The following is a 25,960-nucleotide window of genomic DNA, read 5'->3' on the forward strand; positions in this document are numbered from 1 at the left end:
GCGACCCCGGTCCCGCATCGCCACTGTAGGGGAAAAACTGAAGTCCAGCGACCTCACCTGTTCCTGCTGCCAGGTCGCAGACACCACGAGGGAGCAGTCGGGGACTCGGAACTCGGACCTGCCCCAGGCTTGCCCTTCCCTGCGTCCCTTGAAGCGCAGCCTCTCGGTGTTTTTCCTCGTCTGCCCACCACTTGGTCCGGGTATCCCAGATACTTCAACCTGATGTATGGCTCCTTTCCTTTCTTAGTTAAGAAGTTAAGAGACGAGAGCTAGTAAAATATCTTTTAAATAGGAATGCACTTTTTTCGCTTTTTTTTTATTTTAATAGGCTGATTAAGCAGACCCTGTACCTCACTTTGGACATGATTCTGCCGAGGAAAAGTTTTAATCAGGCGGCTTCCCTAGTAAAGTTTGTATGTTTACTTAGAAGTATCCTTCCTCTGGATGTGTCATTGGACTATAATCCAGGCCTGCGTGACTTTTATGAAGTAATCTGATCTTCCAGGCTGGGAAACTAAGACAGTAGTTGACGCTCAGCTTTTTGAAGTTCATATGAAGAGGCTTTCATATTTGCATTAATCAGTAAACACGGTTACAGAGTATCCAATATATGCAAGTCACTGCCCTCTACTAAGTAGATTTGGAAATGCTAAGACAGGGATCTTAGAGTCTTGTTAGGAAAACAACTTTCTGCTTTACACAAACGAAAAGTTAAATACAACTGCCCTCTAAAAAAAATCGCAACATACATAATTGGTGATTAGATTAATAGAACAACTAATATATGCTCCAGGAATTCAGGGAGGGAGTTACTTTGTATTGAGTCTTCCCCTTCTCAGAGGAGTTTGGACTGGATCCTAGAGGAATGCAGTTTGGAAAAGTGAGCTCAACAGTATGGAGGATAGCATGGTGGAGGACAAAAGATGTTCCAGGGGACAGTTTGGCTGAAGATGGTGTTTATTGCAGGTCTGAAAAATAAGGATTAGGAGAGGAGTGGAAGGAAAGGCCAGGGATCCAAAGTCAAAAGGTAATGGCTGTGGTTGATGGAATGAGAGAGAGAGGTGTGGGTCTGTTACTTAAAGTTAGGTTTACCAACAGAGGCATGACAAAAATGTGATTATAAATATATTAGAGCAGAAGTAAATGAACTGATGTTCATCATAGCAGAAAGTCAGAAGATACAACCAAAATTAATAAATGTAAAAATAGTATAGAAGTATATTCTTAGAGTTTGGGTTAGTGGTTAGTGTAGAAGCGTGTTCTTAGAGTTTGGGTTGTTACTGTTAGACATCGAGTTAGGAATTAGAAGGAAGTTCGCAATTCCTTGACTTTCTAGGTGGGAAAGGGTAAATGAAGTAGAGAATGCTGTGACCAAAAGCGTATATAATTTTCTGAAGAGTGATTTTAAATCAGATTGTATTTCTTGAATACAAGAGTAGTTTGAAATCAGATTGTATTTCTTGTAATCTTGAATATTAGGCCAAGGACTGTGAAATTTGCTTCGCTAAATAAGGGAGAGTTATGGCTGGTTTTATTAAGCTGCCATGGGAGGGTACTATGAAGGCAACTGAGTGGATTGAAGAGGGCTGGAGACAGAAGTTAGGGAGAGTCCGCAGTGGACAGATGGGTAAGGGCCCAGGCCAGGCTCGGGGTCAGCGGGAGGGGGGAAAGCCCAAGGGGAGGAGATGTTGGGAAGGAAAAATGACCAGATTTGGTGATTAATTAGAAATCAGTGCAAGGAAGAAGCATGCAAATATGACTAAAATATCAGTTAACTCCTGTGAAACCAAACCTGTTAGGAACTGAATGCAAGTATCTTCTCTAAATATCATCATAATTTATGGCATCGGTATGATGGTAACTGAGAATGGGCAGCAGGAAGCCCTGAAGAGCCGTGGTCTATGGCTGCAAAACTATTTGTAGATAATACATTGCTGTCATGTTTCCTTATAACTTCTTGGGAAGGGTAGTATTGAGCTGTAGCTTAAAGAACTTTAGTGTGCTCCGGCCAGGCGCGGTGACTCATGCCTGTAATCCCAGCACTTTGGGAGGCTGAGGTGGGCGGATCACACCATCCTGGCCAACATGGTGAAACCCCGTCTCTACTAAAAACACAAAAATTAAATGTGCGCACCTGTAGTGTCCCAGCTACTTGGGAGGTTGAGGCAGGAGAATAGCTTGAACCCAGGAGGCAGAGCTGAGCCAAGATCGCTTCGCTGCACTCCAGTCTGGTGATAGAGCGAGACCCCACCTCAAAAAACAAAAAAAAAAAAAAAAAAAAGAAGAAGAACTTTAGTGTGCTCCATAGTCAATTCAAAATATTTTACTTTCTGAATGTATTAGTTGTCTATTACTATGTAACAAATTACCAGTACCTCAGGGCTTAAGACAACAAACAACAAAAACAGCAAGCGTATATTCACTATATGGACTCCCACAGTTTCTAAAGATCAGAATCTGGGAGCGGCTTGGCTAGATGATTTTGGCTTTCTCTCATTGTCTGAAAGGACCTGCTTCCAGCTCACCAACCACCAACTCATGTGGTTGTGGCAGGCCTCAGTGCCCTGCTGGCTGTTGGCCGGAACCTCCTTCATCCCATGAGCTTCTCCATAGGCAGCCTGAGTTGCTCATGCTATGGCAGCTGGCCACTCCCAGAGTGATCAAGAGAGAGGGAAAGCCCAAGGTAGAAACTGCAGTCCTTTATAACCTCATCTCGGAAGTGAGGTACCATTACTTCTGCCATCTCCTGATGGTCACACAGACTAACCTTGCTGACACAGAAGGGACTGCACAAGGTATGAATGCCAGGAGGCAGGGTGCTGTCTTGCAAGCTGGCTACCACCCTGAGGCAAGGACGCTTTCTGAATTCCATGGTTCAGGAAGCACAGCTAAGGAAATAATAACTAATTAGTGTATATTTTTAAAACTGTATGAGATTTCTTTTGATATACATTGATGAGAAAGAAAAAAAATGTGAGCACTAAATGTAATCTAGCACAAAATAAGCCTTTCTAGAACTGATTTTATTTATTTTACTCCTTTTAAAAGTAAAATTTATACTACTCAGGATTTTCCATTTGTGGATATCCAGTTGACTTATTTTACTTTTATTTTGTTTTGTTTTGTTTTGCTTTATTTTATTTTATTTTATTCTGTTTTAGAGATGGAGTCTCGCTCTGACACCAATGCTGGAGCACAGTGATGCAATCTAGGCTCACTGCAACCTCTGCCTTCTGGGTTCAAGTGATTCTCCCACTTCAGCCTCCCGAGTAGCTGGGACTACAGGCGTGCGCCACCACGCTAGGCGAATCTTTAGTATTTTTAGTAGAAACGGGGTTTCACCATGTTGAACACCAGACTGGTCTCGAACTCCTGACCTCAAGTAATCCACCCGCCTTGGCCTCCTAAAGTGCTGGGATTACAGTAGGCATGAGCCATCACGCCGGCCCAGTTGACTGTTTAGTGATGTACCAAAGCTTAGGGAAAAGCCCGAAATTTCTACTTAGGTTGATACTTTTAACAAATCTTGATTATTGATTGTTATATGGGGTCTCTCTGCTTTGATCTAGTTGTCTTTGTTTTGTGCACTTCTCATCTGTTTATGGCATTTCTGATGAAAGAGGTGTTATTTAGATTCTGTCCTCTACGTTTTTGATTGACTAAATTTCTGTTACTTTATTTTAACAGATAAAAATCTGGATAATGCCGCAGAAGCAGCTGAACAATTTAAATTAATCCAGGCAGCATATGACGTGTTGAGTGACCCTCAGGAAAGAGCATGGTGAGCATCACGCTGTCCTTCCCATCCTAGTTTATGATATTGGGAGCAATTGTCAATATAGGTGGCTTTTTTTTCAAATTTAGTACATTAAATGGTTTTTGGTGTGTCCTGAAACATCTGTCACCTAGTCATCACATAAAATCTAATGTTTGGGTCAGAAGGAACCTTGGAAATGATTGCTCCAATTACCTGATTTCATAGGGGGTGAAACAGAAAGTTTGGTGATATTTTATCATTTTAATTTTGATACTTTAGGTGACTTCTCATTAAATACCCTTTGGTGTATGACAGATTTACTGGTATCAGACAGGAAGAATGTTTTCTTTTTTTTTTGAGACGGAGTTTTGCTGTGTCACCCAGGCTGGAGTGCAGTGGCGCAATCTCAGCTGACTGCAACCTCCACTTCCCAGGTTCAAGCGATTCTCCTGCTTCAGCCTCCTGAGTAGCTGGAACTACAGGTGTGTGCCATCACACACCTGTATTGTTTCTTTAGTGGGGATGGGGTTTCACCATGTTAGCCAGGCTGGTCTCAAACTCATGACCTCAAGCAATCCACCCGCCTTGACCTCCCAAGTGCTAGGATTACAGGTGTGAGCCACTGTGCCCGGCCAATACAGTGTTTTAATACAAGAATGGTAATCCTCAAAGCTACTTTATATGAATAAATTGAATTAAGTTTCTGCATCTGTGACAGATATTACTAATGATGGTCTGATCATTTAAAATAATTTCCAGATGAAAATTACTATGTTTGAAGTTCTCAGTTTTCAGATTCTCAATTAACTTTTTGCCACAAGGAAATAGGTTGTAAGCTTTGACATAACTGTGTAAGATCCTGCTCTTACAAAGAGCTACTGTGCAAATCATCTTTCTGTTAAACAGTGTACAGCACAGGTGGCTGTCAAGAAAAAAAGGCTGTAAAGAAAACTCTTATAAAATTGTGTTTTATAAGAAAATCAGAGAGAGGATCCTGAACATTTCTCTACCAAGGAATTTGGAGATCTGGTCTTGGAATTGCTTTTGCCTTCCTCTCAGAACTTCGAAATTCTTTCCTGACTTCCTTTTGCTTAGTCTCTTCTCAAGATCTTGGGTTGTTTTCTGATCCTTGGGATTCCTTTGTCTTTTTATTGAAAGCTCTTGCCTAGTAACTGTCTTTTTACCTGGAAGCAGTACCACGTAGTGGCTAGGAGCTGGTCTTCCCAATGTAGGAGACCTGCTTCTGAATTCTGACCTTGCTGGTTACTGGTTTTATGATCAAGGATGACAAATTACGTAATATCACTGACTTCCATTTCCTCTTATATCAAATGGAGATAACAACTGCCTTTACAGAGTTATGAGAAGTAATTGTATGTGTGTGAAGCTCCTAGATTAAGTTGACATAAATATAGGAAGAGTCTTATTCTGGTGCATCTTGGTAAATTTCCAAATCACAGATGTGTAATGATTCTGTGGGCCCGATTTCCTATGTCCTGTTTTGTGTTTCTTTCCTGTGGAAGTACAGAACTCAGAGACAGTCATGGAAATTCCTTGGCTTTTTAAATTCCCCTGTTCATGTGGGCTAGCGTTGTATAATGTATCAGAAGTTGCAGGCCTAGTTAAAATTAACAGTTCTGTGAAAGATTATGAACTCTTTTCATGTTAATATTTCCTTAAAAGTTTTTGGTTATGGATTGGACATATCCACAACCAAAAATGTACAGTAATAATACTCAAAAGGAGCAAGAAATCCTTTTGAATTCTTACTTATTCGGCCTTCACTGATGATGCTAATTTTGTTTTTCAGGTATGATAATCATAGAGAGGCCCTACTTAAGGGTGGGCTTGATGGCGAATATCAAGATGACAGCTTAGATTTGCTACGCTATTTCACCGTTACCTGTTATTCTGGTTATGGAGATGATGAAAAGGTAAGATAAATGAACTCACCCTTAATTTCTTGTCAAGTACTAAGACTCACATGCAAAGAGAGTTCTTAAAACTATTCTGTAATAGAAAGTGAAGCAGTGTTCATTTTGAAAACTGAAGCTGCATTACCTTCATGTTTAAATCGTCAGTGTATAAAAACCTCCAGTTGAAATCTAAATGTACTTTCAGGGACTGAACTTTGTCCCAAAATTCTTCAACATTAAAATTTTTCATTTTGTATTTTAAAATCTTATTCTGTGATTAGGCTGTAAAAGTGTTAAGATTTTGTTTTTGTTACTGGTTTTTTAGGGCTTTTACACGGTGTATCGTAATGTTTTTGAAATGATTGCCAAGGAAGAACTAGAATCTGTGTTAGAGGAAGAGGTTGATGATTTCCCAACTTTTGGAGACTCCCAGAGTGACTATGATACGGTAAAAGAAAAATGCATTGTATTCTATAATTAGTATTTATCGCTGTGCCATTTTTAAATTTAATTTAATTTTTTGGGATGGTCTCACTCTGTCATCCAGGCTGCAGTGCAGTGGTATAATCGTATCTCACAACAGCCTCAAACTCCTGGGCTTAATCCTCCTGCCTCAGCCTGCTGAGTAGCTGGGAACACAAATGTGCGCCATGACATCTAGCTAATTTGTAAATTTTTTTGTAGAGGTGGGGTCTTGCTAAGTTTCCCAGGCCGATCTTGAACTCCTGGCCTCCCTCCTTGACCTCCCAAAAGATTGGGATTACAGTCATGAGCCCCAGCTCCCAGCTTCCCATTTCCTCGTTTTAAAACAATTGGTTCTAGTTCTCGGACCTATCCCATGACCTCTCTTTGTCTCTCTTCCTTTCTAAAGTAGCTTTTGGATCTCTTGCAACCTTCCCTCTACTTTTCCTTTTTTATTTTTTATTTTTATTTTTATTTTATTTACTTATTTATTTTGTTTGAGATGGCATTTCACTCCTGTCGCTCAGGCTGGAGTGCAGTGGCGCCATCTCAGCTCACTGCAACCTCAGCCTCCCAGGTTCAAGCGATTCTCCTGCCTCAGCCTCCCAAGTAGCTGGGATTACAGGCTCCCACCACCAATGCTCGGCTAATTTTTGTATTTTTAGTAGAGACGGGGTTTCGTCATGTTGGCCAGGCTGGTTTCAAACTCCTGACCTCAGGTGATCACCCACCTCAGCCTCCCAAAGTACTGGGATTACAGGTGTGAGCCACCATGCCTACTTTTCCCTTTTAATTTACTGATTATTTACTGATTATTTACTAATCACCATGGTCCCATCCAGTGATTAGTAAGGCTATTTTTATTTTCTCATTAGGTTTATTTTGAAGAGTGATTTATTCTAGAAAGCCTTAAAAGTACTGTCTTCTCCAGTGATTAATAGAAGTGTTATATATGTGAAAAAAGAAAGCTAAAAGATGTTTTGCATCACTAATATTTACTACTTTTCTAAAAAAAAATTTAAAAGCCCAGAAGTTAATCTGTTTTCTTTGTCGCTAGGTAGTCCATCCTTTCTACGCTTATTGGCAGAGTTTCTGCACTCAAAAGAATTTTGCATGGAAGGAAGAATATGATACACGACAAGCTTCAAACCGCTGGGAAAAACGAGCCATGGAAAAAGAAAACAAAAAGGTTCGGGACAAAGCAAGGAAAGAGAAGAATGAGCTTGTCCGTCAGCTGGTAGCTTTCATTCGTAAAAGAGATAAAAGAGTGCAGGCTCATCGAAAACTTGTGGAAGAACAGAATGCAGAGAAGGCAAGGAAAGCCGAAGAGATGAGGCGGCAGCAGAAGCTAAAGCAGGCCAAGTGCGTAGCGTGCGCGGGGCCCTCTTCTCAGTATCAGTGGGGGTCAGAGGCAGCACCAGAGGTACCTGACATGTTCATGATGGGTTCAGTCATCAGCCTGGCTTTGTCCTGCTTTTTGTTCTTTTTAAAATTGTGGCATTGGATAGTGTTTTTTCATCTACTGTATAAAAATTATTATTATTATTATTATTTTTGGGACAGAGTCTTGCTCTGTTGCCCAGTCTAGAGTGCAGTGGCACGATCTCGGCTCACTGCAACCTCTGCCTCCAGGTTCAAGGGGTTCTGCTGTCTCAGCCTACCAAGTAGCTGAGATTACAGGCTTAATATGCCGCCACACAGCTAATTTTTGTGTTTTTAGTAGTGACGAGGTTTCACCCGGTTGGCCAGGCTGGTCTCCTACTCCTGGCCTCGGGTGATCTGCCCACCTCAGCCTCCCAAAGTGCTGGAATTATAGGCATGAGCTACAGTGCCTGGCCTAAAGTTTTTATTTGAATTGCATGTTTTCCTTCAGAGACCCTTTACATTTGAGAGATCCTTTAGACTCTTGTAAAATTTAATAATTTTAATTAATAACTAACGTTAATTTTATTCTTCCTCTATGCAAGGCTGTGTTCTAAGTGCCTTCCTCACAGCAATGCTGTGAAGTAACTTATCCTCCTTGTTCTTTCAAGGAAACAAGGCAGACAGGCCTAAGATCACAGAGCCAGTAAATGGTAGAGGAATTGAACCTGAGAATTCTGACTCCACACTTTCCTGCTTTAGCCACCGTGCAGTACTGCCTTTTGGTCAGTGTACTCTCAGATACTCTGTTCATTTTAGTTCCTCTAAAGTTTTGTTATTAAAAAGTTACTGTAAAAGCATTCTGTCCAGAGCATTATAGCATTCTTTTAAAAATTACTCACTTCTTAAGAATCCTAACTCATCCCACCCTCATCTTTTGAAAATTAACACTTTACCTACACGACTTAAAATTGTCTGAAGATTTTTAATAAGTTGCTGAGTTACGTGTTTCAAAACCTATTATCTACTGCTGGAGCAATTAAAATCAACCATGTAACAGGTAACAGGTTTAAGTGACTTTGCCTTGGTTTTAACTAAGCACAGCTTTTAAGTTTGTAAGCATGGATAGGTTGGGAGCAAGCTCTCTAGGGGGAATGGATTTTAAACCTAAGTAGTAAGTATAAACCATGCAGAGGCGTGCTTGTTGCTATGAGACTGTGCTGTATGTGTCCAGACTGGCGGAGCAGTACAGAGAACAGAGCTGGATGACTATGGCGAATTTGGAGAAGGAGCTCCAGGAGATGGAGGCACGGTACGAGAAGGAGTTTGGAGATGGGTCGGATGAAAACGAAATGGAAGAACATGAACTCAAAGATGGGGAGGATGGTAATGTTGTTTTTATACAGTGTGTACTTCTAGCTGTGTAACATGACAAATGGCCATGTTTACAAGTGTGACTATTAAAGAAAAAATTAAGTGGTAGGTCAAGTTTTAATAGTAACTATTTCTAGAAAAGCTGATATTGCATGAGAATCTATGTGTTGTGTATAAATTCTTCCTCTCCCTTGTGACTTTGTAGAGGGGCTCCTCTTCGTGTGCCAAAATGTTGTTTTCTTTGCCGCTATCATTAGAGCACAGGTATTTGACTTCCTTAAAAGGCAAGGATAGGGCATTTTTGAGAATAGCTGTATTTTCCCCACTGTCTCTATAAAATTGACCCAATTTTACCTTATCTACAAATGTGATTTTCAGATTAGTAGCCCAAATGATAAAATGATAAACTTTTATTTATTCAAAATGACTAGGAAGTGTTTTATTAATGAATCAGAAGTAATACTTGTGAACGTACTTTGAAAATTAAAAAGCACTCTATAAATGTGAGATGGCCTAATTTACATCGAGTTTTACAATTTATAGCGTCCTTTCACATCCAAGATCTCACTGGATCCTCACACAATCCCCCTTACATGGAGGTTTTGCTCATGGAATTGTCTCTATTTTGCCGTTGTGGAAACTAGGACTCTGAGAAGCTATGAGATGTGCCTGAGAACGTATGACCATTTTTAGATCCAGAGTTTTTGCTTCAAATCCAGTATTGTTAACTATTTGATTAATTAAAATTTCACATATACGATATATTGAAAGTCTACAATACCATAATGGAAAGTTAACACCGTATATTAAACATTAACACTAGATAGGGTATATTTTGATCATTTATGATTTCAGTGAGATAGTCCTTCAGAATCATACTGACATCAGTTATAAATAAGCAACATGGACATGGAAGAGATACCTTGAGATATTTATTGGTCCCGTAATAAATCCCAAATGACAGTTTACCTGTTTGTTTCTTCCAAAATAGAATATGGGTTTGTGAAAATAATTTCAGTTGAGCTTTTTAGTCACTTAGTTTTTGTGGACTATACTGATAGTAATTACTCAGTTGTAATAAAGCCAAAAACGTAAAAGTTTATAATGTGAAACTTTACATGTAATATGTTAACTTATGGCCTATCTGTCTTATAGTGATGGAATGTTATAAACTAAATTTATTAAGTATTTAAGAGTAATTCACAGTTTTAAATGTGTTTGGACCAAACCTTGCTCAAGAGGTAAACTAAGGAAAGACCTTTGTTGAAAAAACTGCTTCATGGTAGATCTATGAAAGTGGGATTTAATTTTTTAAACTTAGCTCACATCCAAGACTTTAAGGATGTTTTAAATCTTCTTTTAAGTAGACTTAGGAAAAGAACTTGAAAGGTAAGGTGCTTTATTTGGAAGCCTTTCCTTATAGTACGGTGCTTCTTTTAAAAAGCTAACTCAAATCCTGATAGCATTTTTTTTTTTTTTTGGTAAAGAAATAAAATTTAATTTATAATTTATGTGCGAGTTTAGATCCTTACCAAAGAGATGAAATTTGTCAGCATATTTTAGATTTGTGCTCTGATCAGAAAGGTTTCTTACTGTAGGCTTCCCTCTTATAGGTAAAAACAGTGATGAGGCTGAGGACGCTGAGCTCTATGATGACCTCTACTGCCCAGCATGTGACAAATCATTCAAGACAGAAAAGGCGTAAGTTTATTTATTTAATTTTATTTTATTATTTTGAGACAGGGTCTCACTCTGTCACCAAAGCTGGAGTGCAGTGGCACAATCATGACTCACCGCAGCCTTGACCTCTTGGACTCAGATCATCCTCCCATGTCAGCCTCCTGAGTGTCGAGGGCTACAGGCACCTGCCACCACAGACAGCTAATTTTTTTAATAGGCTGGTACAAAAGTAACTGTGGTTTTTGCCATGACTTTCAGTAGCAAAAACTGCAGTTACTTTTGCACCAACCTAAATATTTTCTGTGGAGATGGGGTTTTGCCCTGTTGTCCAGGTTGGTCTTGAACTCCTGGGCTCAAGCACTCCACCTGCTTCAGCCTTTCAAAGTGCTGGGGTTACAAGTGTGAGCCACTGCATCCAGCTAAAAGGAGTAAGTTTAGTATCTTTGAACTTGTGTTTTCTTTTTTTTTTTTTGAGACAGAGTCTCACTCTTGCCCAGGCTGGAGTGCACTGGCATGATCTCAGCTCACTGCAACCTCCACCTCCCGAATTCAAGTGATTCTCCTGCCTCAAGCTCCCGAGTAGCTGGGACTACAGATGCAGGCCATCGTGCCTGGCTAATGTTTGCATTTTTAGTAGAGACAGGGTCTCACCATGTTGGTCAGGCTGGTCTCAAACTCCTGGCCTTGGGTGATCCACTTGCCTCGGCCTCCCGAAGTGTTGGGATTACAGGCATGCACCACAGCACCTGGCCCTTGTGTTTTCTTTTGAGTTGAAGTGTAACACTTTGAACGTTCTGAAGAGAATGTGCTTGCAGTAGTTGATAACTAGCCTCACATACTGTCTTGGGGGATTCCTTTCCAGCAGGGGAGGAAGAGGTATTTGTCCCTGCTATTAAACCTGTTGTACTGATTCTCACTCATCCCAGTATTCCTACATAAGAGCTGCTTTTAAAACACATGCACTGTCTCCAGAAAGAAACGTTGCTTGTTTTGGCAAAGAAGACACAGTCACATGGGCAAAAAGTCTAGACCATATCTAATCATCTCCCTCCATTGTTGATGTCAGACCCAGCATCACTGTCACATGCAGGCTGATGCTGCCAATATAGGGACTTTAAACTTGTCCGGCCCAGAGTATCTTTGCTGAAGTGGAAGCACTTTATCTTAGGGGGACAATGATGAAGAGAGAAGTGTTAAAAAGGATACCATTATTATAAAGGAGGGAGGAAAGAACATGGGAGAAAATGAGAGTAGAATCAGCAAGGGAAAAGAAGCAAAATGGGCAGTCAGAGAGAAAGGAGGCCAAAGGATGAGAATGGGGCTGTGAGAGTCATAAATGGTATTACCATATGACCTCAGGGAGAAATAACAGAGTAGTAAGGGAAGGGGAAAGGGGCAGAAAAATTAGAAACAAGCAAGAAAAAGGTCAGCAATGAAGGAGGTTTGAAAATTTTTTTTTTATTTGGAAATAATGACACACTTAAAGGTAAATTGCAAGAAGAGAATACAGTGTGTCTGATTGACCTGTTACTAACATTTTGCACCATTTGCATGTCCTCTTTCTCTCTACACATTCACACACACAGTTTTTTTCTGAATAATTTGAAAGTAACTTACATATATAGTGTTCTCTGAATACTCTAAATACTTCACTATATCTTAAGAATAAGGTTATTCTTGCTGGGCGCAGTGGCTCATGCCTGTAATCCCAGCACTTTGGGAGGCTGAGGCGGGCAGATCACCAGAGGTTCAGAGTTTGAGACCAGCCTGATCAATATGGAGAAACCCCGTCTCTACTAAAACTACAAAATTAGCTGGGCATGGTGGCACATGCCTGTAATCCCAGCTACTCAGGAGGCTGAGGCAGTAGAATCGCTTGAACCCGGGAGGCAGAGGTTGTGGTGAGCCAAGATCGTGCCATTGCACTCCAGCCTGGGCAACAAGAGTGAAACTCTGTCTCAAAATACGAAAAAAGGGTAAGGTTATTCTCTTATGTAACCACGCTACAGTGATCACATAAAAGTAATTATTAACATTGATATGGTATTTTTATCTAATTTATTACCTGTATTCCAATTTTGCCAATCAATTGTTTATTAATATAGAATTTTCTCCACTTCAATACGGAATGCAGTCTAAGATCATAATCTGGAATAGCTTGTCTTGTCTTTTATGCTGTTTATATTTTAGAAGTATACTGTTTCTTTAAAATACTTTTTTCATAGAATTCTTCTCATTTGGGTTTGTGCATTTCCTCATGATTAGATTCAGGTTATGCAGCCCTAGGTGGGATGCTGCACAAGCGTGTTGTGCTCTCAGGGATTCATAGCTGGAGACATGTAAAGTCCTTCTGCCCCTCATTTGTCATGATAATTTTCATCACCCAATCAAAGTGTCATCTAATTTTACTACTATACTACTAATTTTACTATAGAGTTAGTATTTTTTCCCTTGCAACAAGCTTTCCCTTGTAACATGTTTAATCTGTGAGGAGACACTTTAAAACTATGCAGATATCGTGCTTCTCATAAAAGTTTTCCTTGTAACTTTGGCATCTGTTGATGGTTTTAGCTTGCATCAGTATTTTTTTTTGGAAGCGGAGTCTCTCTCTGTCGCCCGGACTGGAGTGCAGTGGCACGATCTTGGCTCACTGCAAGCTCCACCTCCCGGGTTCACGCCATTCTCCTGCCTTAGCCTCCCGAGTAGCTGGGACTACAGGCGCCCGCCAGCACGCCCGGCTAATTTTTCGTATTTTCAGTAGAGACAGGGTTTCACCATGTTAGCCAGGATGGTCTTGATCTCCTGACCTCGTGATCTACCCACCTCAGCCTCCCAAAGTGCTGCGACTACAGGCGTGAGCCACCACGCCTGGCCACATCAGTCTTTTTTATGATGGTTGCAAAATGATGCTTTTCCAGTGCCAGCGCCCCCTCCAGTTTTTATCTGTTAGTACTTGGCCTTTTGCTGTAAACTGGAGCCTTCCCTTTTATCCATGAAAAATGTGTCTGTTATCAGTTTGAATGTATGAATTTTTTTCAGTGTTGTATAATTCATTACCGACCTTTTCTTGCTCAAAGTTTTCCAGAATTGGTTAGTGAGCATTCCTTCAAGCCAGTTTTTGTGTCCTTTTGACATGTGCCTCTATCTTTTTTGGAGGACTTACTTTCAGACACAAGATCTTCCAGTATCTATCTCCAGGGCAGCTTGGTCTCAGGGAGAATTTTAGTGGGAAAGAAAAATAGCAACTAAAACTATAATACCAAAAGCCTAAACAGATGAGAGGAAGTAGATAGTTGACAAAGGTTCCTCCTTTTTAGTTGATATAACTCTTGTAGCTTATGTTGTCAACTCTGTTTTGTGGAATGCTTGTTAGCTGCCTGTAGGTGTGCTAAGTCAGACATTGCCAGCAGGGTTTTGAACAGAGGGGTAGAGATGTGTGTAAACTTACATTACGGTGGTGAGAGTGAGGAAGGAGACCTCTCCTGAGAAGGTGAAAAGCAGCTGGTGAAAAAGCAAGAGGCAGTAAACTGCTCTTGTATTTCAAGCCCTCCCACCACCATTTCTCTAGTCCAGGGGCCTCTTCCTTTTAACATTAGAATGTGTGTTTTCTAATTTCCCAGTGATCCCTCCAAGTCTGTGGGATGGCCTGGAACGTAAAAACACTTAGCAAATACTTAGCAATTAAAAGGAAACAATGAAGGAAGCTTTAAGAATTGAAAAATCAAAATAATAAGTAGAGAATTTGGCCAAACCTCCCCCTGCCAACATTCCCCCATTCCCAGAAAGGAAGAAAATGTATGTAGATAAAAGAACAGAGAAAGACAGGGAAAGCTGTGGTACTAGAAGAAAGAGCATGGGCATGAGCTTCCAGTGTGCTTACTACCGGAGGAATCCTGACACGTTTTGTTTCTCTGTATAAAATCATGAAAAAATTAAAAAAAGAAAAAAATTTAAAGTAAGTAAATAAAATAAAATCATAAACTTTTTGCTTAGTGGGAAAAAAGCAAATTTTATCTTGGTTGCAGTTATCCAGCAACATTATCTGGACACCTGAACTAATTTTAGTGCAGCTGCTCACGTCAGATTGCTCTTTCAGCATGAAAAATCATGAGAAGTCAAAGAAGCATCGGGAAATGGTGGCCTTGCTAAAACAACAGCTGGAGGAGGAGGAAGAAAATTTTTCAAGACCTCAGATTGATGAAAATCCATTAGATGACAATTCTGAGGAAGAAATGGAAGATGCACCAAAACAAAAGTACTTCTAAATATTAAATGTCGCTAGAAATACTTATCACATTCAGAGATTGCATTTAAAGATTTTGTTTTTCGTTTTTTTTTTTTTTTAGATGTCGAATTGCTCTGTCGCCCAGGCTGGAGTGCAGTGGCCCAGTCTCAGCTCAGTGCAACCTCCAACTCCCGGGTTCAAGCCATTCTCCTCCCTCAGCCTCCCAAGTAGCTGGGACTACAGGCACACACCAGTACGCCCAGCTAATTTTTGTATTTTTAGTTGAGACAGGATTTCACCATGTTGGCCAGGCTGGTCTTGAACTCCTGATCTCAGGTGATCCACCTACCTCGGCCTCCCAGAGTGCTGGGGTTACAGGCGTCAGCTACTGCGCCCGGCCTTAAAGTCTGTTTTATCCCAAGGAAGTTATTCAGTTATGCTAATATTGTCTCCATATTTTCTAGTTCATGGAACTTTATAGTGTTGAAGTGGATACAAACAGAATGTCAACTATAATATTTATAGAACATATTATCGCTATATTAAAAGCAGTTTTTATACCTGGCAATTGATATGCTAATTACTATCCATTGAACTACAGCCTTTTGTTATTCTCTAAAATGACAATGTGAATACTTTATTTTCCTTTTAATGCTTTATGATATTAAATATTTTTAATCTTTTACTTCTATTTTACTACTTTATCACTAGTGTTTCAACTTTTTTTTTTTCCACTTGATCTTCACAGAGTCAAGTATTTGACATTTCAATTTATATTTGCTCTTAGGCTTTCTAAAAAACAGAAGAAAAAGAAACAGAAACCAGCACAGGTATGTTAGAAAGGTTTTGTTAATATTAAATGCCAGCTGTAAAGTCGCAGTGCTCTTATTTATTCAGTGTCGTCTGTATTAAGGAGAGAGACTTATACTCCATAATTTTATGTTGGTTGTAAGCTTGATTAAAAGGAATTGGAAATATTTTCCTTTTTTAGTGCTTTCCTCCCTTGCATGTATGTAATAACTAACTTAATTATGACTGCCAGTGTGTTTAACAGGTATGCATGTGGAATTCCCCTGGTATGAATTAGCTGAATTTTCAGTATTAAAAATCTGATACGTCTCACAAAAGGGCTTTTAAGTCAGGATAACAATTAAAGTCTTGAAATAGGAAAATCTGGGATTGGTCATTTTTTTATCTAAGTTTATTTCTGCCAACAACATAAACATTGCAAAAGGAACATTTGGTTAAAAACTTGTAATGATTATGAGTCTTGAAAAAATGTTTCTGTTTTTCAGAAGTTTTAAGTAATTTAAATATTTCACAGCTGAAGTCCAAATTCATTATCTTAAGGACTATTTTTAAATAAAATGATATTATGTTGTTACACCTATAAAAATAAAGTGAATTTGTCCATTTTAGCAAGGATATTTGGTTTTATGCCATTTTAGTATAATCTAGTTATATTAACTTACATTAAGTATTAAATATTTTTAATAAAACGCATTAATGCTTTTTAATAAAACTTTAGATTTGGCTTATTTATCCAAATGGTTATAATAATATATTTGATAGTCTTTTTAAAATCAGTTTCCTATTCCAAAAATGATACATAACACATGAGTTAATCACTTAAAATTGTAATTTGGAACTTTTTGCTTCAGTTATAAAACCACATAGCAAATATGTGTTCTTTTTATAAATTGACGCCTACCATCATCCATCCAAACACCTTATAATTATTAGTTTGGAACACTTTCTCTTTCGTTTGTGTATGTCAGTACCACTACAGTAAGGAAAAAATAAATGGAGAGAGATTTATATTTAACCTGAGCCTGTATTACCTTGATTAATGGAGCATAGATTCTATTGATTGCAACCATAAACACATATATTAGTATTTTCTTACTGGTGAAAATGCTTCAAATGAACACCCCATTGTTTCTCACAAAAGCTATATTCCTTTAATAGCATTCCTCGTTTATGATTCCTGATTGTAGCAAGTTCAGACCTAGCTTGATGTAGCACTTTTCCTGATATTTTCTAAGATATTTTTGAAGGGAAGGGCAGTGTGGAGACGTGTACTGATAGATTTAAGAGCATATGGCAGCAAATAATGAGTATCTTGAAACTTGAGATTGGCCAGAAAAATGGCCAGAAAAATTCCATAAACAACAAGGATTGTACAGGAAAACACTCCCAAATTAAAACTGAATGTAAATAGAAACAAATGACCCTGACTGACAGGAAAGAAAATTTAATTCAGGTAACTCAAACATAGTACTCTGACTGAATATGTTCCATGGGATATAGTTGAAAGATAAAATTAACTGCCAAAAAAGTAAGTCCTGAATTTGGTATTTTTTGGGTGGTATTGGTGTGGTATTTTTGAAAGTAAATGAATAATATTTTCACCAATTTCATAGGAGGCATTGTCACTATTGAATTTTTTTTTGATATGCAGAAAATTTGAAGTATTATGTAGTTAAATTTTTCTGTTCTTTGTTGATCTGTGTTTAATGTTGTGTCTAAGAAAATGATGCCAAGACCCATGTCATTTCTTTCCCCTATATTTTTTCTAAGAGATTTGTTAGTTATTTCTTATGTGTAAGTATTTTATTTAAAATATTTTTTGTATGTGATTCAAGGAGAGGATCCAGCTTTATCAGTGTAGATATGCAGTTTTCAACATTTTTTTTTGAAGTGATTATCTTTTCTCTATTGTGTGCTCATGGCAACTTTGTGGAAGATCATTTAATCATGTACAGAAGAGTTCATTTCTGTGCTCTATTCTGTTCTGTTGTCTGTTTATCTGTCTTTGTGTCAATACCACATTGTTTTTATTATTGTAGATTTTAATATGTTTTGAAATCAGGAAGTATAATGCCTCTTCTTTTTTATGAGTGCTTGGCTAGTTATAGTTCATAATCAAATTAAAAAATTTTAAACAATAGGTCTGTAAAAAAATCCTGTGCTATTGGGATTTTTATAGAAATTGAATTTGTTCACAATGTAGGTTGTATTGACATCTTAAAAAAATTAAATTATTGGCCGGGTGCGGTGGCTCAAGCCTGTAATCCCAGCACTTTGGGAGGCCGAGACGGGCGGATCACGAGGTCAGGAGATCGAGACCATCCTGGCTAACACAATGAAACCCCGTCTCTACTAAAAATACAAAAAAATTAGCCAGGCGAGGTGGCGGGCGCCTGTAGTCCCAGCTACTCGGGAGGCTGAGGCAGGAGAATGGCCTAAACCCGGGAGGCGGAGCTTGCAGTGAGCCGAGATAGTGCCACTGCACTCCAGCCTGGGCGACAGAGCGAGACTCCGTCTCAAAAAAAAAAAAAAAAAAAAAAAAAAAATTAAATTATTTGACCCTTGACCCCTCCCAAAAAAAGGAATTAAATGAATAAATTGTTACTGGGAACCATATTCTTTTTGTGGGAAGAGGGAAGTACAAACATAGGGAGAAAGAGAAGAAGAATACTGTGGAGTTGGATTGAAGTGGAGATGTTGGTGTGAGCCCATCATTTAAAGAAAGTAAGTGTGTGAGCAGTGTGCATTGTGAGGACCTAGAAGCAGTGACACCCCTAGCATTGAGCACACCTAGTGCACACGTATTGGTTTTTAAGTTTCCTTTTCCATGAAAAGGAAACAGGCTTGATCTTTGGAGAAGTAGCTGATTTCAGGGCTGAGACTGGGAAAGTGGAACATGAGCCTAGAGCATCTTATACTAGAAACTAAGGAAGAGCTCAAAAACTGATAGGGATACATTAGAAATACTCAAGATCCAGCTTGCGGGGCCTGCCAATTTGGGAAAATTTGAGTCATCAAAAGGAATAAAGGTAATAGATCTTCATACATTGCATTTGTTAAAAATAAATTTATGTATCTATATTGACTTTTAAAAGAGTGAGAGTTGGCCAGGCGTGGTGGCTCACACCTGTAATCCCAGCACTTTGGGAGGCAAGGGTGGGTGGTTCACAAAGTCAGGAGTTCAAGATCAGCTTGGCTAACATAGTGAAACCCCATCTCTACTAAAAACACAAAAATTAGCTGGGCATGGTGCCACGCGCCTGTAATCCCAGCTGTGGAGCCTGAGGCAGGAGAATCGTTGGAACCCTGGAGGCTGAGGTTACAGTGAGCTGAGATCCCGCCACTGCACTCCAGCCTGGGCAACAGAGCAAGACTGTCTCAAAAAAAAAGAGTGGGAGTTGGAGAAAGGAAATGGGAAAGCTTTATTATTACAGGAGAATATTAATTAGTACAAGTGCAAATGACAGAAGTAATAGAGGGAGAAAATCACTCTTCTACATCCACCAGTATATAAATGTTTCAGGCAAGAATCATCAATAGATGCCAAGTATATTCAGTAAATGGTTATGGGGACAGGATATTTACATAGTCTCAGCGTCATGCTCTAGAGATTATTTATTAATTAAAAAAGGGAAAATGTACTTTATAGTTGAAAAATCTGGCAATACCACCCCAACCAAATGATCAAACTTATTAATATCACTGAAAAATGTGACAAACGCATTTTGCTTCCTGGGATTATAGTATTATGCTAGAAATGTTTAACCTGAATCTGATCATTTGGAAACAACCAAACAAAGCCAAATTATGGGACACTCTACAAAACATCAAATTGTCAACACCATGAAAGACAAAACAAAAAAGTGAGGGAACTGTTCTAAAATAAAGGACATTAAAGATACCTGACAACTAAATGCAACATGTGATCCCTGATTACACCCCCTATCCTGTATGTCCCAATAGGGGAAAAGGATTAATTGGTAAATTTGAATGTGGGTTGTGTAACAGATAATATCAGCATTAGATTCTTGAGCGTGAGTATTGTGCCAGAGAATGTTTTGATTCTTAGGATGTACCTGGCAAAGATTCATATCTGCCTGCAAGCTCACTTTCAGATGGCTTGGGGGAAAAAGTGTGTGTTGGGAGAGAGAAGAGGTGGAGAGAGCGAGCACAAATGTGCCAAAATGTTGCTTGAAAACAGACAGGTACACTTAGGATAGGTTTGCCCGGTGTCTTTCTTCTATAATGCCTGTTTGTTGTTGCCGTTGTTTGTGACTATAGAAAAATAGTTGCCCATTGCTTATCATTTGGAAATATGGAAAAATATCATCCTCAATTTTACCTGTAGAGATTACTTAATAAAGAATTAAATTGTGATTACAATTTTCTCTCTTCTGCTTTTGCTAATATGTTGTATTTTTTCACATAATTGAATATCTTTGGAAACATGATACTTAAGCACTTCAGAATTTTTCTTCATATATTCAGCCTTTCACTTTTTGAACATTTGGATTGTTTTCAGATTTCTGCTAATTTACTATCTCTGTAATGAGCATCCATGTTCTTAACTTACCTGCTTCCCCTTTTTATTTCCCGAAAGTATATAACTATTTGGCAACATAACATAAAAAACTAGTAGTAGTAGATTTATTTTGTAATGGCACATACGTTTTATTACCTAGAATTATGATGACAATTTCAATGTAAATGGAACCGGAGAAGGAGTAAAGCTTGATCCAGAAGATACTAACTTAAATCAAGACAGTACCAAAGAATTGGAAGATAGTCCTCAGGAAAATGTCAGTGTCACAGAGATCATTAAACCATGTGATGATCCAAAAAGTGAAACTAAAAGGTAAGTCAAAGTTGCGTATTATTTGTAAATTACCGAATATTGATAGTAAGTATATAGCTTTTCATATATCAAATAAAATCTTCTTTCCCATGACTGACCAAGTAATTTAGATGTATCTGTACATATTTGCATATAGATACACACACATATGTATACAGATGAAGAGCATTGAGAAGAGGATGCTAGAGGAATGTGCCCACACACATCTCAGCAGCATGGCCAAAATCAGAAAGATGTCACTTTGATCCAGTTCTTGTTTCCCTTATCCTGCTGTGGTGCTGATTTTGTCGTGGATCATTAACCCTTGACACTCACATGAGAACAAGACTCCTGCTGCGTCCCTGGAGTGTTACTAACCAAATCTCCATGCTCATGACAGCAGCTTGTGTTGGGCCCCACCATGTTGTGAGGATGCATGGCAGCAGCTGGGGCCTTTCCTGCTTAGGGGAGCCCTGGACTCTTGGTGCTGCACAAGGCCATGGTGTGGCCTAGGAGGAGGTCTCACTCAAGGGAGGTAGCCAGTCCTGTCCTCTCCTTCCTCCTCTTGTCTGACTTTCTTTTCCACATCCTCCTCGGTTCCTCTAGAACAGAGAATAATTTCTTGTTTCTTGAGGAAAGATCTGATAGTGAGGAGCTTCAGGTTTCTGTCATTACAGAATCCTGAAAAGAATAAAAGTGACAGAGCAAAGTGGGAGCATGAGGTAAAAATGCTAACACTGGAGCAACAGTGATGGGGTGGGGGAGTGTGTGTACTTTGGCGTTTAAGGCACTTAGGGGTTTAAGGAAGGAGGAAACAGATGTGACTGAGGCCTACAATATGGCTCTGGCTGTAGAAGAAAGTATATAAAGAATTACACAAACTGGTCATGTTGAAGCTTTGAAGAACTTTGGAGAGTAGAAGCCTAGAAGGGGAAATTCATATTTATTTCACTCTGACACCAGGTGTTTGTTCCCTTTCTGCTAATGGGGAAACTGAATTTCAGGTTAATTGTCCAAAGACAAAAGCTGTTGAGTAGAAAGCCTGACACTTCATTCCATCTGCCTGACGACTTGAAGGCACCCAGATCATCTGGCTCCACGGAGCCTGTGTGTCCTTTGGGATGGGTGCAAGGGTGGGCCAAGAGGTGGGGCTGTGGGCCTCTGAACCCCTTCTTCATCTAAAACTAAAATTTTTCACTTCTTTTCCATGTTACTTCTTTTTTTTTTTTTTCGGAGATGGAGTCTTGCTCTGTCACCCAGGCTGGAGTACAGTGGCACAATCTCGACTCACTGCAATCTCCGCCTCCTGGGTTCAAGCAATTCTCCTGCCTCAGCCTCCCGAGTAGCTGGGACTACAGTCGTGCACCACCACGCCTGGCTTTTTTTTTGTATTTTAGTAGAGACAGGGTTTCACCATGTTACCCAGGCTGGTCTCAAACTCCTGACCTTGTGATCTACCTGCCTCGGCCTACCAAAGTGATGGGATTACAGGCGTGAGCCACCATGCCCAGCCTCCATGTTACTTCTACATGAGAATTGGTCTGGGGAGGAAGAAGGTTCTCAGACTTGGGCAACCACTGATACAGTTCAGCTCTCTCATTTCACTGAGGTGAGAAAAGGATTCAGAGAATTCAAGTGACTTCTTCACAGCTACAGCATGGCAGGACTAAGACAGATACATTACACCCACCACCCTCCCCACACTACTCCTGTCCCCTGGATCCAGGGCCTTTATGCTGGACTCCTCTGCTGCTTCTCTGGAGTGGTGTGGACACTGGCCACCTACTGAGACATGTTTTTTTAAAAAATTGTGTGTGTGTGTGTGTGTTTAGTATTTCTAAAAAATAAAGGTCTTAGATATCAGTTTCAGAGATGTAACTGTCTTTCATATTATAAGTGATGTTTGCCAGGAATATTATCCTAAATTTGTTAGACATATTTGTGTCATATCTGTGATGATAGTTTGAAAATTAGTATGTATAGGCCGGGTGCGGTGGCTCAAGCCTGTAATCCCAGCACTTTGGGAGGCCGAGACGGGCGGATCACTAGGTCAGGAGATCGAGACCATCCCGGCTAACACGGTGAAACCCCGTCTCTACTAAAAAATACAAAAAAAAAAAATAGCCGGGCGAGGTGTCGGGTGCCTGTAGTCCCAGCTACTCGGGAGGCTGAGGCAGGAGAATGGCGTAAACCTGGGAGGCGGAGTGCAGTGAGCTGAGATCCGGCCACTGCACTCCAGCCTGGGCGACAGAGCCAGACTCCGTCTCAAAAAAAAAAAAAAAGAAAATTAGTATGTATTATTTGTTGCCTTTTATGCCATTATATTCTTTTCTTGATGTTTTCAAAGCTGGCTGAATCCTACACAATATGTTACACTCCTAATCTGCATCTTTTAAATGCATAGGCCATTTAACTTAACACAGACCATTGACCTCTGCTTAAAGAATAGTATGCCTATAAACCGGAAGCATTATCATAACTTACTCATTATAACCCATCCTGTCTGTTCTGTACAGTATAGTTGGACCCAGATTTTTACCCTATGAATTTGGTTAGCACAAATGAGGGAAGGTATGAAATGCCTAAGGACAATTGAAATTCATGTAGGAGATGAGTAGAGGAATGTTCAGCAGTTCAGGCAGAATAAGAGGAACCCAGCGACATCATTTCTGATCTAAATGATACGGTGGGGAAAAACCATCAGATCAACAGAAAGGACATAATTTTTAAATAACAGTAAATTCCTTACATTGAGCAAATTTAATTTTATGAAAAATGTATTACAGAGTCTTTGTTTCACTCATTTCTCTGTGCAACTATTGAAATGTTTGTTAGACTGGATCACATTCAAGAAGTTAATATTAGGCCTGGCATGGTGGCTCACGCCTGTAATCCCAGCACTTTGGGAAGCCGAGGCGGTGGATCACGAGGTCAGGAGTTTGAGACCATCCTGGCCAATATGGTAAAACCCTGTCTCTACTAAAAAATACAAAAATTAGCTGAATGTGGTGGCACGTGCCTGTAGTCCCAGCTACTCAGGAGACTGAGGCAGGAAAATTGCTTGAACCCGGGAGGCAGAGGTTGCAGTGAGCCAAGATCACGCCACTGCACTCGAGCCTGGGCAACAGAGTGAGACTCCATCTCAAAAAAACACACAAAAAAAAGAAGTTAATGTTTTTGGGGAACCACACTTCATGTCAGATCATTTATGATTACTATTGGTTGGTTATGAAGATGGTTTGCTTCTTTAAATGGAATATTGAGTGCTTCGTGCTTTTTTTTTTTTCTGAAACGGAGTCTTGCTCTGTCACCCAGGCTAGAATGCAGTGGTACAATCTTGGCTCACTGCAGTCTCTGCCTCCTGGGTTCAAGTGATTCTCCTGCTCCTCCTTCCAAGGAACTGGGATTACAGGTGCCTGCCACCATGCCCAGCTAATTTTTTGTATTTTTAGTAGAGACGGAGGTTTCACCATGTTGGCCAAGCCGGTCTCAAGCTCCTGACCTCAAGTGATCTCCCCGCCTTGGCCTCCCAAAGTGCTGGGATTACAGGTGTGAGCCACTGCGTGTGGCAGTGCTTTGCTTTTTATGAAAACACTGTATAAAACATTCAGAAATATTTTAAGAACCTTGTTTTAACTTTGTTTCAACTGTTTTAAGTAAATTCCTTAATTTTTATGCCAAATTTGATATTCAATTTGATTTCTGAAGTTGCTTTTTAAAGCTGTTCATTTGAATGTAAAGATTATTTAAATTGCCTTTAAAATTAATGAATTAACCTTTAAAGTGCATTTCACTTTTTTGAGTGTTCTTTAGAGCACTCAAATAATGATGATTAAAAGGAGTATGTTTTTTTTTATTATGCTGAATTATTTATTTTCCAGTGTTCCTAAACCCAAAGGAAAGAAAACCAAAGATATGAAAAAACCTGTCAAAGTACCTGCTGAACCACAGGCAATGGTAGGTCAAAATCATATTTGTATCTGTTTAGCATGTCTTGCTGTTTAAGCAATATAATGATCTAAAGATGGAAATGTGTATTTGGTGAGCCATTCCCCAAAGAACCTGCAAAGACGTGGATCCATCAACAGTTTTGTTTGATAAAGGTAGAATTTGTATACATAATGTATCTTTTTTTCATTAAAATAAAAAGAAGCACATTGGAAATGCTCGACTGTACCAGAACAGTTACTGTTGCTTTCTATTACTTTTCAATCTAAAGCCTTGGTGGTAAGAATTACATGTGTCAAGTTCTGGAGATTAATTGTGAAGCATAAACTCTTCCTCCGTTCTAGTCCATGGGGTACATGCTATTGAAAGTCTCAGGACCCTTAAAGTTAATTGTGTTGATTAGTGGGATTTAACCTCCAAGAACATCTGCCTTTGTTGGACTTGTTTATTAGCTGTCCACTCTGTTAAAACATCTTTATTTTACAATTGTTTGATGCTTAATCTTGACATTAAAACCTAAAACACTACTCTTAAGTGATGATGCTTACTTTTATTTATGATTTTTTGCCCTTCTCAGAGTGATGTTCTTATCAGCTGTACAACCTGCCATAGTGAATTTCCATCCCGGAATAAACTTTTTGACCATCTAAAGGCCACAGGTCATGCAAGAGCACCTTCATCATCATCTTTAAACAGTGCAACAAGTAGTCGAAGCAAGAAAGAGAAACGTAAAAACAGATAGAGATTCTGCCTGTGCTTTTGTTTGACTGTCTCTAGATCTTGAAACCAAAAAACTGAACTGAAATCATCTAAAGAGTTAAAATTTCAATGATCTGCAATTAATTACATTGTGGAAGATTATTTTTTATCTTGTAAAAACATTTTTTTGGTTTAATATATATTTTTAAAACATTTCACTAGTGATTGAATTCTACTTTTGCCATCTGAATTGACTTGAATGTCTTAAAACAGGTAAATACTGTAAAGTGTGTATTCTTGATGTTTGTTGGCTCATGTGGACAGAAATGTACAGGGAGAATTACATTATTTTAACACAGAAGTGCTCCTTTCTGCTTTATTTTGTGAATTTCACATTACTTTTACTTAATGCTTTTGTATTTTGTTAATCCTTCACAATATATGAAAAACTCGGATCTTTTAAAAAGCATCACAGATCATTTTTCCACATGACACTGGATCCGATTTTAAAAATTATTTTTAAATAACTGATTATGGATTATTGTGTTTTTTTCTCAAGAGCAATGATAGGTAGAAACTAATTGAACATTTGTAGTTGTGTTTCAAGAATAGTATCTCTTCAAGATTTTACTTGATTTAATTTGATATTTTACTGGTTTACCAGTAAAATATTGTTCTGTAAAATATTTACTGGTTTACCAGTAAAATATTGTTTTACCAGCAAAATATTGTTCTGTAAAATATTTACTGGTTTACCAGTAAAATATTGTTTACTGTTTACCAGTAAAATATTTTTCAGTTTTTTGCTCTGATTTGAATTGTGGAGGTGGAAGCAAATTAGTTTACATGGCATGTCCTCCCTAGGCACAGTGACAGCTGTAAAGTATGACGGA

At 39.1% G+C, this 25,960-nt stretch overlaps 2 protein-coding genes across 4 annotated transcripts in view; one reads left to right on the plus strand and one right to left on the minus strand.

Annotated features, from left to right (window-relative positions):
* RAD1 (RAD1 checkpoint DNA exonuclease) overlaps positions 1–182 on the minus strand; it is a 21,680-nt gene extending 21,498 nt beyond the window's left edge. The window contains exon 1 of the mRNA XM_045393602.3: positions 58–182. The gene's annotated coding sequence lies outside the window, so the exon portion shown is untranslated. The remainder of the gene's footprint in view (positions 1–57) is intronic.
* DNAJC21 (DnaJ heat shock protein family (Hsp40) member C21) overlaps positions 1–25,425 on the plus strand; it is a 26,007-nt gene extending 582 nt beyond the window's left edge. The window contains exons 2-12 of one of the 3 annotated variants that reach the window (XM_005556702.5): positions 3,688–3,781; positions 5,568–5,691; positions 5,999–6,121; positions 7,193–7,497; positions 8,732–8,883; positions 10,485–10,572; positions 14,648–14,806; positions 15,525–15,606; positions 20,269–20,441; positions 24,302–24,377; positions 24,946–25,425. In XM_005556702.5, coding sequence (XP_005556759.3) covers positions 3,688–3,781; positions 5,568–5,691; positions 5,999–6,121; positions 7,193–7,497; positions 8,732–8,883; positions 10,485–10,572; positions 14,648–14,806; positions 15,525–15,606; positions 20,269–20,441; positions 24,302–24,377; positions 24,946–25,110 — 1,541 coding nt within the window. In that variant the 3' untranslated portion in view covers positions 25,111–25,425. Of the gene's footprint in view, positions 1–3,687; positions 3,782–5,567; positions 5,692–5,998; positions 6,122–7,192; positions 7,498–8,731; positions 8,884–10,484; positions 10,573–14,576; positions 14,807–15,524; positions 15,607–20,268; positions 20,442–24,301; positions 24,378–24,945 lie in introns of those variants that run through there. The other 2 variants (XM_005556703.5, XM_073993278.1) reach the window with 2 other exon arrangements.
* The last annotated feature ends 535 nt before the right edge of the window (positions 25,426–25,960 follow it).

The sequence above is a fragment of the Macaca fascicularis genome, chromosome 6 (assembly GCF_037993035.2).
Source record: "Macaca fascicularis isolate 582-1 chromosome 6, T2T-MFA8v1.1".
Taxonomy (NCBI): Eukaryota; Metazoa; Chordata; class Mammalia; order Primates; family Cercopithecidae; genus Macaca; species Macaca fascicularis.